The sequence below is a fragment of the Neurospora tetrasperma genome, assembly GCF_000213175.1.
Source record: "Neurospora tetrasperma FGSC 2508 unplaced genomic scaffold NEUTE1scaffold_81, whole genome shotgun sequence".
Classification (NCBI taxonomy): domain Eukaryota; kingdom Fungi; phylum Ascomycota; class Sordariomycetes; order Sordariales; family Sordariaceae; genus Neurospora; species Neurospora tetrasperma.
This window is the reverse complement of record NW_009799179.1, coordinates 1282986-1295816: the sequence shown is the minus strand read 5'-3', so window position 1 is coordinate 1295816 and position 12831 is coordinate 1282986. Positions and strand designations below refer to the sequence as shown.

The following is a 12831-nucleotide window of genomic DNA, read 5'->3' as shown; positions in this document are numbered from 1 at the left end:
TGGTTGCCGCCAGCACATCCCAGAAAACCTCCCATGTGTGTGCTTGGCTCCTGCCCCTTCCCAAAACTGCCAAGGAAAAAAAAACACATTCCATCCCTCCAGTCCCTTGTCAACCGAAGGACACCTCCACAACTCCTTATCGAGAGTGAGGAAAAAAAAAAAAAAAAAAAAAAAGAAGAAAAAAAAGAGGAAAAAAAAGACCTTCCGCAGCGCCTTTGAAAACTCCATCCCTGGTGGAGCGTACCATTCGCAAAAATCCTGTCAGAGGATTACAGAAAAAGAAGACCGAGAAGCGTCGTTTGAAAGCCTTTGTGGTATAGGAATCATCCAGTTTGCCATTTTCGCCCAAGAGGTGTGTTTCTATCCGCCGAAATGGCACATCGTTGTGCTCCCCATGTCGATGGGATCCATGCCATCATGGCTGGAAGGTATATGATAAGGAAATGTGTCATGCAGCAGCAAGGCTCGTGCTTGCCCCATCTTTTTATCGCTTGAAAGTATGACTGAACGACAGGATGGGCAAATTGCCAACCGCTAAAAAAAAGTGGTGCGACCCTTTAGTGGTTCCTCAGGAAGCGGAATCCGCCAGTGGTGGAGGACTGGCTGCTGACACTGGAGGCGCGGCGCTTGATGGCCTCGGCAGAGTCGGCCTCTACTTGCTTGACGCTCTCAGTAGGAGACTCGAGAGCAGCCTCATCGGCAGAAGCGACCTTGGGCTTTTGCTCGGCACCGGAGATGATAGGAGCCAAGGTAAGGAAGGTCGAGGGACGACGAGGGCGAAGACGCTGGCTCATGGAGCGGGTATCCTGAGAAGACATGGCTGGTGATAGAAGAGTGGTTGAAGACCGAGGAATGTGGCGGTGCTTTAACTTGTGGATGGAGGAGGCCGCTGGTAGTTGCTAGTTCGCGAGAGTTGAGTGAGGAAACGAGAATTGGGTTGAAGCGATGTGTTTGGGAAACAGTGATGAGAAAAGAAAAAAGCAGAGGGAGTTGGGGTTGATATAGAGATGGAAGGAGGAGCTCTGGAGAAAAGAAGGGGGCTCCATGCAGACGGGGCATGCCCTTAGAGGTAGGTATCCTGACTCGAGCAACACTTGGCCGACTGCTTATCAACCGCACGGCAGGTGCAAGCAGCAAATCATTGCTGTTTTTTTTTTTTTTTTTCGGTGCTCCGCACTTGAACTCACATGAACAAGGTGATCGAGAGAGCGCCAGTGTTCCCTGGGCCCCCCCGACGCCAACTTTCTCCAACCCCTAGGACGACTGCCTGCCAAGCCTTGTCTGCAACGATGCTGCAAGAGGACGCAAGAGCACACACCCCTACCCCGAGCTAAAAACCTCCATGTCGCATGATTGGATTGATCAAAGCGAGGTCCCCCCCTCGCCGGAGCTTGATGGCGCCAGGCCAGAGAGCCAGCACACGTGGGTTTGTCATTGGCTTGGGACAGAGCGGGATGGCGGCGTGATGAGGGGTTCAAAGCCTTTGTTATCCGCAAGCTGACAACGAGTGAAAAGACATTGGCAAGCGGTGCGAACTGGCCAGCCTCGAGTCTGGGGGTAGGTAGGGAAACGCATGCGAAGAGGGCTAGTGATGTCGACGTCAAATGCCCTGTAAGGCAGCGGTAGCTCGACGGGCTTGCGCACCTGCCCATAGACCGGTGGAATGATAGCGGATGGGACAATGCCATCGTGGCGGCGGAAACGAGAATAGACTTTGATACTCACCAGGGGTAGCCTATAAAATGTGGGGCAATGAGCGGCTCTGGCGCAGGTCTGGGCGGTCTCTCCGACACGCCGTCCTCGATTGACCGGGCCGCGGCTGGCCTTGATTGGTCGCCGGATAAGTCGTCGAAGATATCTCGGAAGATGTTGCGACCGTCGCTTGACATCCGGGATTTCGGGGGTGGGGCGCGGGGAAAGCTGGAGCTCAACCACGCAAGTCTGGGGTAATGGAACCTACCCCAAACGGGCCACCTCAACCGGGGCCAGCCGCCAAAAGGTACAAGGCAAAGAAAGGCCTTGGGAAGTCGAGAAGCACTCAGACTAGAAGGGGATACACTAGTACTGATCCGCCAACTGCGTCACCAGTTCAAGTTTCCTTAAGTAGGGCGCCTTGACCCTTTGGGGAATCCCAACACGTAATTTCATGGTGTGCTTTGCCCTGTCTTGCGCTCCCCCTAGTCCGCGTTAGCTTCACGCCAGGGAGCATGTGACCGAGAAAGACGTAGGAAAATCGAGAAAATGCTATTCCAGAGTCAGTATGCTATCGAAGAATAGAATGGCTGGATGCGAACCCCCAAGGTAGCTGTAGTCGCTTCACCGTCTCACGGTAGATACAAAATCTATCCACTGAACAGCGTATTATTTCCCCCTCTTCCCAGGTCTGGGGCAAGATTGCGGGAAGAAATATGATGTGAGTGGACGGATGGAAGCATGCAGCTTACGTGTCGATTTTCCGTGCATTGCCAGAACGCCTAAAACCGGCAGCATTGCTCAATCGTGTAAGCATGTGATTCGGCCGAAGGGGATGTTATCGCAACTGTAGAGGTCTCATACCATATATAGACGATTACCTTGATAAGTATCCCGAACAAAGCATCCGCATGGTTTGTTTCGGATCAAGGATTGATGAAAATCATAAATGCGGTCCGACCCTGTCTATAGCTCATCAAGGTCGAGTTGTTGGCTTGGTAGCCCTTTCGTCACGGAACTGATAAACTGTCTTGCTTGTGTTGACAAGGACAAAGACAAATACAGATGGCGGACTACACGTGTTGAACGTAGGCCCTGAGGAGATTATATCGTATCCGACAGTGCCATGACGATATAAGACACCCGCAAATTGGATTGCGAAGGAAGGGGTGTGTTTAGTACCTCGAGATGCATGCCTGTCATCGACCCCAGTCGATGCGGTCTATGATAGCTTTCTAAACGGTACTGTTGGTGCGCTTCAATCGGTCCGGAGTCCTATCACCAACGACAAGTGGGCTAGGATACCTCGCATCTAGCCCACGCATATGAGCATGTTTCCCCAATTTGTGAAGCTCTACCATCATCCCATGGAGGCCTGCCCACTTCTGCGGTACCTTCTCCGGCATGGGGGAGTTCTGGTACCCTTGCTCAACTGAAGAGATTGCTGGCCAGTAATTACGACCAAGGGTTATGAAGAAGGAGGGCCGGTATACGTTTGCTGTGCGAACTACGCTCGAATGCTTCCGACTTGATCCCGATATCACAAGGGCAAGACGGCATGGTCCCACCGGTGTCTTCTGCATGTCGTATTGAAGATTGAAGCTGGGTCAAGGCAATATCACCACAGCTGGATTGAATGCAGAAAACTTCTGCCAATCGGGCCATCACAGTTGACACGCCGCGGCGGGGATGCCGGGCCAGGAACCATATCCGGCAGGGGCATGTGGTAAACCGGAACCTGTGATACAGTCAAAGCACGATGCTACCCATAATTACCAGCCGTACTTGAACAGTGTGGTGGAAAGTAATAGTGCCTCATCACAGCCAAAGCCCAGGTATGATCGACCCTACGGTCAGAGGCCGAGTATAATGACTGTTGGTACTTATCCTCTCTCGGGTTACAGATAAGCGTGACTCAGTCTCCATCAGGTAGGGATACAACATCGATTTATGACAAAAGCTATCATCGAGGTGGTAGATGCTAGTGAAGCCTGGTATGGGCTGCATAGTTGGTCAGCACACAGCAGATGGAAGATAGGTATACAAGCGATAGAGTTGCCCTGAGGTGTCGATGGCGCTTACCGGTTGCATGGTTATGGCGGCTACTCGGTCCTGTGATTGGCAGATTGGGCGCCATCACAGACATAATCGCGAACACGCGGGTATAAAGCGTAGTGAACGGTAAATACCCACTCAACCTCGCCAATTTACCACCCTTTCCCAAATATTGATCAGGGCAAGAGCCGCGGTGTTGTTAGTTCTCTTCACTTTCCCCTATGCCGGAACATAGTGAGTTACATGCCGGCCCTCGCTTGTTTGAACGCCAAGAGCCGCAAACAGCCGATGAATCAACCAACAGTGTCCCTTTGGATCCCTCGTCTATGTTGAATGCCATAGACTCCGCGGACTCGCAACGCTGTCTCCTGTCCAGGATGCTCATGAAATATGGTGACTTTCGTGGGATGGCCAGAAGTTTGCCCGTCTTATCCTAGGACTAGGATACCTTTTACCCTCAATAGCAAGGAAGGACTTGTGAGATATGCTCATGGACTGGCCGCAGCGCGGTATGCAACATATGTGAGCGTTTTAGCGATGCATCGAACACTGAGCGCCGTGCCACCGTCATGAGATATGCCGCCCTCACCTTGAGCCAAGATTGTTGAGTGTGTCCCAGATCATGCGTTAGTTACGAAAGATCACTATGGCGTCGGAAACCAATCTATGACGTCCCCTCATTGATGCTCGAATGTGATCATTTCTCATCATGTCGAACTGGTGTGCGCCCTGAAAAGGTCAGTCGATTGCAAATTTGTGCGAGTTTAGGGGTTTTAGAGAAGACGCATCACATCACCATCGCCTCACAGCTGAGGTACAGTGTATCCCAAGACGCTCTTCCAAAAAAAAAAAAAAAAAAAAAAAAAAAAAAAAAAAAAAAAGAACAGCAACCTGGGCGAAGAGCAGGCAGACTCCGCAGTCACACGCACTGAACGACTCCACCATCTTGTCCGGGTGAGGGAGCGTCTTCGGTCGTACTGCCGCCAATGAGACCATGTGTTTCCATGGTCCATCTCAGATGGCATCTTTGGTCGAATGCAGAAGAGGCTGCAACAATAGGCGACGGAGCTCTCAGGTCCTCGCTCGACGCCTTTGGCGAGTTGAGAGCAGGGGAGTGTGATATTCCTCCGCCTGGGCCTCCGGAAACCCTCCATGACGCGCCTCCAACTAACCAACCCGACGGTACTATGTTCCCAATGCCCCATCCACATGTTGCTCGTCGACGTCTAGTGGGCCGGTATGTCAGGCCCGATTTTATATCGGCCGGAGGCGGAGTGTTGGTGGTTGAAGCACGGTAGCTTCCAACATGGCTGTGGTGGCCGCAAAAGGCGGCCAGAGGGCCAGTAAGCGGGGTCCCGGTCTAGCCCGAAGTGACCAAGCCAAAAGCGAGTCGTCTTCGGGGCCGCATGACGCTACCGTCACTGTTTCTCTGATACCGGTGGTGAGAGGACGCCAGCAGTTTGAGTCGGGGTGCAAGTCGGTCGCGAGGGCAACTGGAGTTGGCGATGGAATGGATCCAGAAGGTGACCGCTGTTGGGCTGCAGCAGGTGATTGATTTGTGCAAGAGATGAAGAGTCGCAGAAAATTGGAGTTTCCCTGTAGGCGAACCCCCCGATGAACATCCGACCCCCCGCACTCGCTCTGATGGTACAGAAGCTGCACTCCCCCAAGTTTCAACTTCCGTCGCTCTTTCCACCAGTGAACGCTAACAGATCCCAACCGCAAACCGGGGACATTTTACACCACACATGGACTTTTACCGGGAAGCACGAGCTCCCCGAGACACGGAATCGCCCTTCCCGTTCGGGCTGATAAGCATCTCGAAGACATCAATAGGTACCTAAGGTAGCCAAAAAACAGAGAAGAAAAAAAAAAAAAAAAAAAAAAAAAACCAAGGAAAAGTGGGACGATTGCGTTGTCGACAGCCCGTACCGTAGAGCAATCTGCTAGGGCGTGGACATTCCTCAGGTGCAGTGGTACGAAGAGAAGGTTGCAGCGAGGAAGGCTGCTGTCACCGGTACGAGATTGGAAGGAATATTGAGAGAAATTTGGAGACCCCTGGCGGCGATCCAGTTCAAGCCAGACCGGGAAGGTTAAAGTCCCTGATTGGCGATATGTAGTGTAGACGGGGCAGGCACAAGGAATGGGGCATTGGCCATTTCGACGCCCCGTGTGAATACAGTCAAGACGAAACCAGCATCACCAGCACGCCGGATAAGGTACCTTACATATAATAGGGCACGCAGGGCAGACGGCTCGCCCGTTCCCAGGCCGCGGCGACTTTAGCGCGATCTGGATATTTCAAAATACTACCTCTACCTATCTCCCTCTACACTTCCACTTCGTCACCCCCGTTCCCTCGTTACCTCCCGTCCAGACCTCCGATTGAGTGTGGGTAATAGCAGCGTGCTACGGGCGCAATGTGCCACCCACCACTGTCGTTACTACTACAGCCCAGGTAGGTAGGTACCGAGCCCTCCAGGCCCTCCAGGCCCTCCATCCCCAGGCAGGGCACCTTAGTACGGGCAGGCGAGGGCTAGTGTACCTAGGCTAATAACTCTGACCCTGGAGGGACATCAGATCATCACTGCGTGCGGCATCTCGACCGAACTGGGCAACGAGTTCCAGAAAACAAGCATTTTGCAACTTTTCGACAACCCCCCTGGCCCTCTCCAAGACATCCAGGACCTGTTCGCTCAGAACGATGCCCGGCCCCAAGTCACGCGAGCCACGGTTCATGCGACAAGGTCATTGTGTAGAACGACACTACTCAGATGGCCTAGGTTCAAAAGGGGAAACTGGTCCTGGAGATGGAGATATCGAGACTTCAATCTTGGCGAATCTCGGCCGCTTAGAGTCCTCTTTCGGCGATGCAGTCTCTGCTGGATTACCCATTTCGGTAATAGCGACAATCAATTCAACCCAATGGAAATCATGTCTCAGCACATCACTGTCTTCATCGCTGCGTGAAGTCAGCGAATCGCATCTTTGTACCCCCCCTTCCCTGGACACCCATATCCGATTACGTACCTTGCACCCATGACAAGCCAGGGCGAAAGGAGTAGCCCGCAGGTCAACCCCAGTGGTTCTCTCCCTTATTCCACGAAATCACCTTGCCTAAAGTCAGATGTTAATCTTCAGAGCCGCTCGGTTCCCTTTGCTGAGGTGAGAACCTAAATGGACTCGGATTCTGGACAAATCGGATTTGTCTCGGTGTGTACCGACCTCTATGGATGCAAACCTAACCGTAGTACTACCTGACGACGCTGCCTGTATCTCGTTGGCTGCACTAACAAATTCCGGCGACCCAACCCACCATTTGCGATACTTACCTACGGCAAGCCCAGCAGATGGAGGAAACGAGACGCCCCTCAATCAACCCATATTCGACTGCTTTGCTCCATGGATTCCATGGCAAGGCAGTCGGTGTTGGCGGTTCATCGATGTCTGCTTAAGTCCTCCATGATATGTCGATCCAGATTTGCAGTAATGGGTTGGCCGCCTGTATGCGACCTCACCTCTTCAGCCTCGAATTCTGCGCCTCAAGAGGCCGACACATCATGACCACCACGAATCGTTCTATGTAAGTGACTACCCCGTTTTCCGGCGCGATTTTTGATTACTGGCCTTCTGAGGCTGGTCTGGTCGCCTAAGAAAGGACCACCTCCCTCCAGATGAATTCCAGTTACACGTTTGTCTGTCTGTGTCACATCATCAACAACAACACCAGAACGCCACTGTGCCGGGACTGGTAACCAGACAGGAGTCTCTTACGCCTGAATATCTTCTGCGCCCACCCCAGGCTCCAGCGGGCCCGGCTCAAGCTTGGCCATCTGGAACTGCCCACTTCACTAAGTCCATCAAGGCTAGCCTCATTGTGTACTCCAATATGGGCCGGGATAGCCTGGTCTCGTTCTGCACACCCCCTCCCTATTGAACGAGCAAGGATTGTACACAACTGGAGCGACCGGAATTCGTGACGGAAGCCAATATCTCTGCAAGTGAAGCGGCCTTCCTTGCTCGTCAGGGGCATTTCCCAGCAATCTGCGTTGCCAGTTAGGGCTTTTTCTTTACCCTTGCTGCCTCTGCCTTACCTTGGGGTTGCAGGAGGTTGCCGAGAGTTGGCCGTACCTTAGCTCTCCTTCGTCTCTGCTCGTCCCATGTCTCTCAAAAGGTACGTCGTCCCCTGGTTCGAGCTCCCTCGGACGTACCATTTACATGGCAAGCAAGCATATTGGCCCTCTATACGGATCTATCTCGAGTTCTGCCGCGGCACCCTACTGTATTCTACACAGACCTGATATCAATTTTCTCTCTGTCCCTTCGCTCACCACACGCGGCAGCCAATGGCCTGGTAGGACGGTGCTTGTTTAGGTTTTGTAGTCCCAGCCTAGCATACCAACAGAACAATCGCATGTCACTACTGGCCCTGATCGACCCACCCATCTCTTGACGAACTCTTTTCCCCACGGAGAGATCATACCTGGTGCGTATGAGGCACCGCAAACTTGGATGCTACTATACCGGCCCAACTGATTCTTTGGCTAATCTACCCAGGTTTGAACACACTTTCCTCCCGGCAGCCATCACAGAAAAACACACCTCTCCCGCACTGTCGTGTCGTCCTTCTTTATCGAGGGCTATATGCAGCCTTGACACTCCTCCCCTGGTAGCCCACCTGCTTGCTCTTCCCGATCCAGAAAGCACTAGACGTCTTCCCGTGGCGTCTTGATAGGCCCGGCTGTTCTGACCACCCCTAACCCCTTGCCGCATGCCTCCCGTACATTGACCCACACTGCTTCCGTCGTTGTCGGAGGTATCGAACGGCGAAGGTACTTTCGTCTACGAGCACGTCGCGGGGGCCCCATCTTGTCCTTGCTTGAATCGAGAATACCCTTCACATCCACCTTGGAACTATCAACCAACAGTCTCTATCCATCCTTGCCGGCTTCGCCACTACACCAGAGGTGCCTACTACCAACAACATTAGAGGGAACACTTGGCTGATACCAGTAGTTTGGTTACAACCGTTCTCTGAAACAGGAATTGGATCTGGACATACTACCAAGCAATCTACGCCTCCTGGACCTTTTGCGACATTTTGCCTTGTCAAGTCGTGGATCGTGACAAGTATATAAACACTCGTCCATACCATCTTGTCTTCACTTTACTCCCATCATCCCATCACACTCGCCACCTCTTCTCTACATCTACGCAACAGCCTCCATCTTCGATCCAACACAATCTGACGTGTAGTCATTACCTCCTTCTCGTCCTTTGATCCAAACTTTCATCAACCGCAAAAATGTGCACCGTCTACATCACCCGCTTCACTGCTTGCGCGCATGTCAAGAAGGATCCAGTTGATTGTGCCTCCAAGAAAGGGTCAGGAAGCAGCACTTGCCCTGACGGTCCTGTAAAGGAGGTTGTCCACACGGCGGAAGGCGACTGCGGACAGCATTGATAGCGCGGAGTCGTGATATGATACAAACAGGAGCTACTCTCGTACGTTGGTCTCTCATCTACCGCTACATAAACTTTTCTGACCAATGTCTTGCAGATGATTAGCATCCCTGAATCAACAAGCACGGAACGACAACCCTTCAGAACCTCCCGAATACGCAGCACTTCCGCCTTTCTATCTTTGGGCAATTATTATCAACCTCTTGGCACACATTTGCGCAATCCATTGCCGGCTTCAAAGTTTCAAAGGCACACTGGGTGGTGATGGGGGAGGACAAGCACTGGTAGAAGATGTGGGCGTTGGACGGGAGTCAGGCCTTGGCTAATTTCTCGGCTGGTCCAAGAATCGGGCTTTTCTGGCGCTGAACTCCTTGTGTACGAAGGAAACCGGGCGGCGGCTTTCTTATTTCCATGTTTTTCTTTACTTTTCTCCTTTGCACATATTTTTTGTATCTGGCCAGATTTGTTTTTGTTTCGCTTTTCATTCGCAATTCACTTGTCTAATTGTCCCAAATTCAAACTCGTAGCTTCTGTAAATCTTTCCTACTTGTTATCCCTGATCTGAAACGTATCATAAGCCTGAGATTTTGGTAGCATGACCAGTTATTCTTCATTTCTCTGCGCTTTTTGCCGACAAGTCCAGCTTTTTGCAGTAGTCACATTTCCCCTTCCCCTTTGAAGGAAACCAACGGTCAAAGTGCGCAAATTGTTAGCGGCCCGGACCGTATGATCCGATCAGAAAGCAAAGTATTGCCTTCAGACGCCGTTCCCGCGTCGCTTGCTGCTGTGCCATCGCTAATATCGCAAGGAATATACACAGTAGAGGTAGTCACTACTGGCGTACACGTATGCCACATACAACCTGCTAACCCTCTATGTAAGCGTATTTCTGGCATCGCGCCGACCTACAACTCGTGAACACGAAAGCCTCCAAGGTTGTTGGACTTTCGCAATAGCAAACATCAGCCAAGGTAGTCCGAGGAGTTGGAGTCTGTTAGAAGAATGCCTTATGGTTCTGCCGTTTTCGGCTGCAGGGTCCGGTCTGCGGCCGGCCTCAGGTCGTGTAAGTCGCCAGGCCTGGCCTGATTCGACCTGGCCAGGCAGAGTTCCAAGCGGGTTAGGGTTACAAGCTGGCCGCCCCCCTGCTTGTCTTCAACCACCCACCTAAGTAGCCAATTGTTGACAATTGCCTGCATAATATCCTTGCATCGAAAGTAAACGGGGCAACGTAATATTTACCGAGTTCAAATTGAGGCTATCCGTCTTGTAGTACCGCAGCTGCGGACAGCGTTCGAAAGAAACCTCCGCTTGTCAAGAAATTCTCCGTGACAAGACAGCTCTGCCCGCATGTTGTTGTACATGTGCATGTTTGTCCATGTGTTGCTTGTCACACTCCAACCACATGCTGAATCACCTCTGGCAAAGAGAAGCCGGAAGCAAGCGAGCGTCTTGTGAGACTTTGGCAAAGCTCGTGTTGACAAGTGACAATTATGGAGGACCTGGCGTGCCATGTTGTTCTGACCTGCTGTGTTTGATGTTGTGGTTTCCATGCCGGAATAGTGCATTCTGAGAACTCCCGTGCTGTGTGCGAGAGGGAGGAGTGTTTGCCTCGACCCTATTCTCATCATCTTCCAGCCGCTTTCAAACCTCCCTCATCTCTTTTGGGATTTTGAGGAGGCTCCCTGACACCGGACGTGTAGCAGGATCATTGGCCTACTACTTCCATAGCTCATCTTTGCCTTAGACATCGTCTCGAGGGCCAAAACCCAGCGATCACTGCCCTTAGACGACGTTGCCAACTCCCTGCATAATCACATCACCAGCAGCACTCTGTCTTCGCCTAGGTAGACGATAGCAAACCTCTCCACCTTACTATTGGAATCACGCCTCCTACTGCACCCCAAGACAAGAAGTCTCTGACAACATCATCAAACTTCTTGACTGGGTCTGTGTCGACCTGATATTCAGCCTATGAGTGATACCTATTGCCAGTTCAACACTAACCCCCAAATCCATGCTTACATCGAACCACCTCAGCGACTGTTTGTTGGCCAGCTAACGCGGGCCGATGGCGCGGCAGTTGCCCAATGTGTGGCCTTGGAAAGCCGCGGCCAGACGCCCAGGCAGATAGACGCAGAAGACGCAGAAGACGCAGGCATGTTCTGTCATGTGTTGGTGTGCATCTTGGGGGCCTTCCTTCCTAATTGAACCCGGGTGAGACAGGGCATGTGAGAAAATCTTCAGTCCCGTGCCTGGTCCATTTTTTTTCAATTTTCACTTTATCTATCACCCAACCGACCTGGAAACAACCTATTAGTCAGGTAATAGGAAGGAGCGATGCGATGCAGTCAAGGTGGAGGGGAGAGGGGGTGCTCCAACAAGGGGAGCCTCCGAGGTCCAAAGATCCGATGCGGGAAGGAGCCGTGGGATGCTGCCAATACTTGCCGGTACCCGCATCAAAATACCGCTTTGCACTTCCCAGTCCGCAGCGTCAAAGTTGAATTAATGCAAATTGCCCGATGACCTGAGCGTTTTGATAGTAGTGGACAAAAGAACAAAGTGGGCTGGCTACACTACTACTAGGTACTACTGTAGGTACTTCCCCCGCTATGTGCCACTAGTACACATTGAGCAAGTGTGGGGTTGGCAATAGCCGCAGGAATCCACTTTTGCGTAGCGTAGGCGCGAGCAAGCCGACTTTTGTTGGCCCAATCGTTTTCCGCTTACTCTTTTCAACCACCTCTTCCGCGACTCGGCCCATACTTTCCACAAAACATCACTTTTCAAGGAACTTCTTGGACCCGGACTCGCACACTCAACGGCATCTATACGGCACTCTTTGTACGACGGACCCCGACGCGCACCGGCACTGGAAAGGCAAACGAGAAATCCTTCACTCTAAGCCCAAGGGAGATCAACGTATGCAGCCACCACTTGTTTTTCCAGCAATGAACGAACCACATCCCCGCCACTCCTTGGTCCTCCAACCTACTCCTTCGCCGCAAACAAAGGGACACTCAGATGCATGTTTCGACGTCCTGCTGACCACTGTGTCTCTCTTCGCACCGCGGTCCAATCCTGATCAGGTTGTTCTCCCCAGAACACAGCCGTAGACCTATGATTTATCACCGAGTCATAATCGCGGTCGCGAAGGGGAGACTTCATCGAGTGGAGATAGCTTCCAGCAGCATGGCGATAAATCTAAACGAGGATAAGCCGCAAGCGCAAGCGATGTCCTACCCCGCCGAACATGGCCAACAACTCAAGGCCATGTTCACAAGCCCAAACATCTACCGACTATCTGGGAAAACGTTGCATTTTCCGATTGCCCATAGCGGTAGCGGCGTAGGAAAGTCGCAGCAATACGAGCCATCTTAGGCAACTCGTTGCTATGTGATGATGCAGTGCACCTATCGCGCAAAGGGATTATGTCCTTCGGCCGGCCATGTCACCACAGACGTGACGACTCCGCTGATAGTGCAGATGCCGCCATCACGAACGCTTTCAGCAAGCACACCACTGCAAAAGTCACAAGCACCTGTAGTGCCTGATCTGATGCCAGTATCACCAGCCGTGCTGTATACTTCAACGTTTGGTGTGGCCGTTCCCGCCATGGCCCCC

At 52.1% G+C, this 12831-nt stretch overlaps 4 protein-coding genes across 4 annotated transcripts; 3 read left to right on the top strand and 1 right to left on the bottom strand.

Annotated features, from left to right (window-relative positions):
- Positions 1-258: 258 nt before the first annotated feature.
- On the bottom strand, positions 259-4202 carry NEUTE1DRAFT_149397 (uncharacterized protein; the record flags this gene model as incomplete). Its single annotated transcript, XM_009857010.1, has 2 exons — positions 259-899; positions 3775-4202. 2 exons carry the CDS (start codon positions 3781-3783, stop codon positions 558-560), a joined length of 351 nt encoding a protein of 116 aa, XP_009855312.1.
- Positions 4203-5053: 851 nt separating this feature from the next.
- On the top strand, positions 5054-5302 carry NEUTE1DRAFT_104703 (uncharacterized protein; the record flags this gene model as incomplete). Its single annotated transcript, XM_009857009.1, has 1 exon — positions 5054-5302. One exon carries the CDS (start codon positions 5054-5056, stop codon positions 5300-5302), a length of 249 nt encoding a protein of 82 aa, XP_009855311.1.
- A 1662-nt stretch (positions 5303-6964) lies between these two features.
- Positions 6965-7237, top strand: NEUTE1DRAFT_118495 (uncharacterized protein; the record flags this gene model as incomplete). The annotated part of the gene is made up of 1 exon (XM_009857008.1): positions 6965-7237. The coding sequence occupies one exon, from the start codon at positions 6977-6979 to the stop codon at positions 7211-7213; it is 237 nt and encodes a 78-aa protein (XP_009855310.1).
- A 5100-nt stretch (positions 7238-12337) lies between these two features.
- On the top strand, positions 12338-12589 carry NEUTE1DRAFT_118494 (uncharacterized protein; the record flags this gene model as incomplete). Its single annotated transcript, XM_009857007.1, has 1 exon — positions 12338-12589. The coding sequence occupies one exon, from the start codon at positions 12400-12402 to the stop codon at positions 12586-12588; it is 189 nt and encodes a 62-aa protein (XP_009855309.1).
- Positions 12590-12831: the final 242 nt, after the last annotated feature.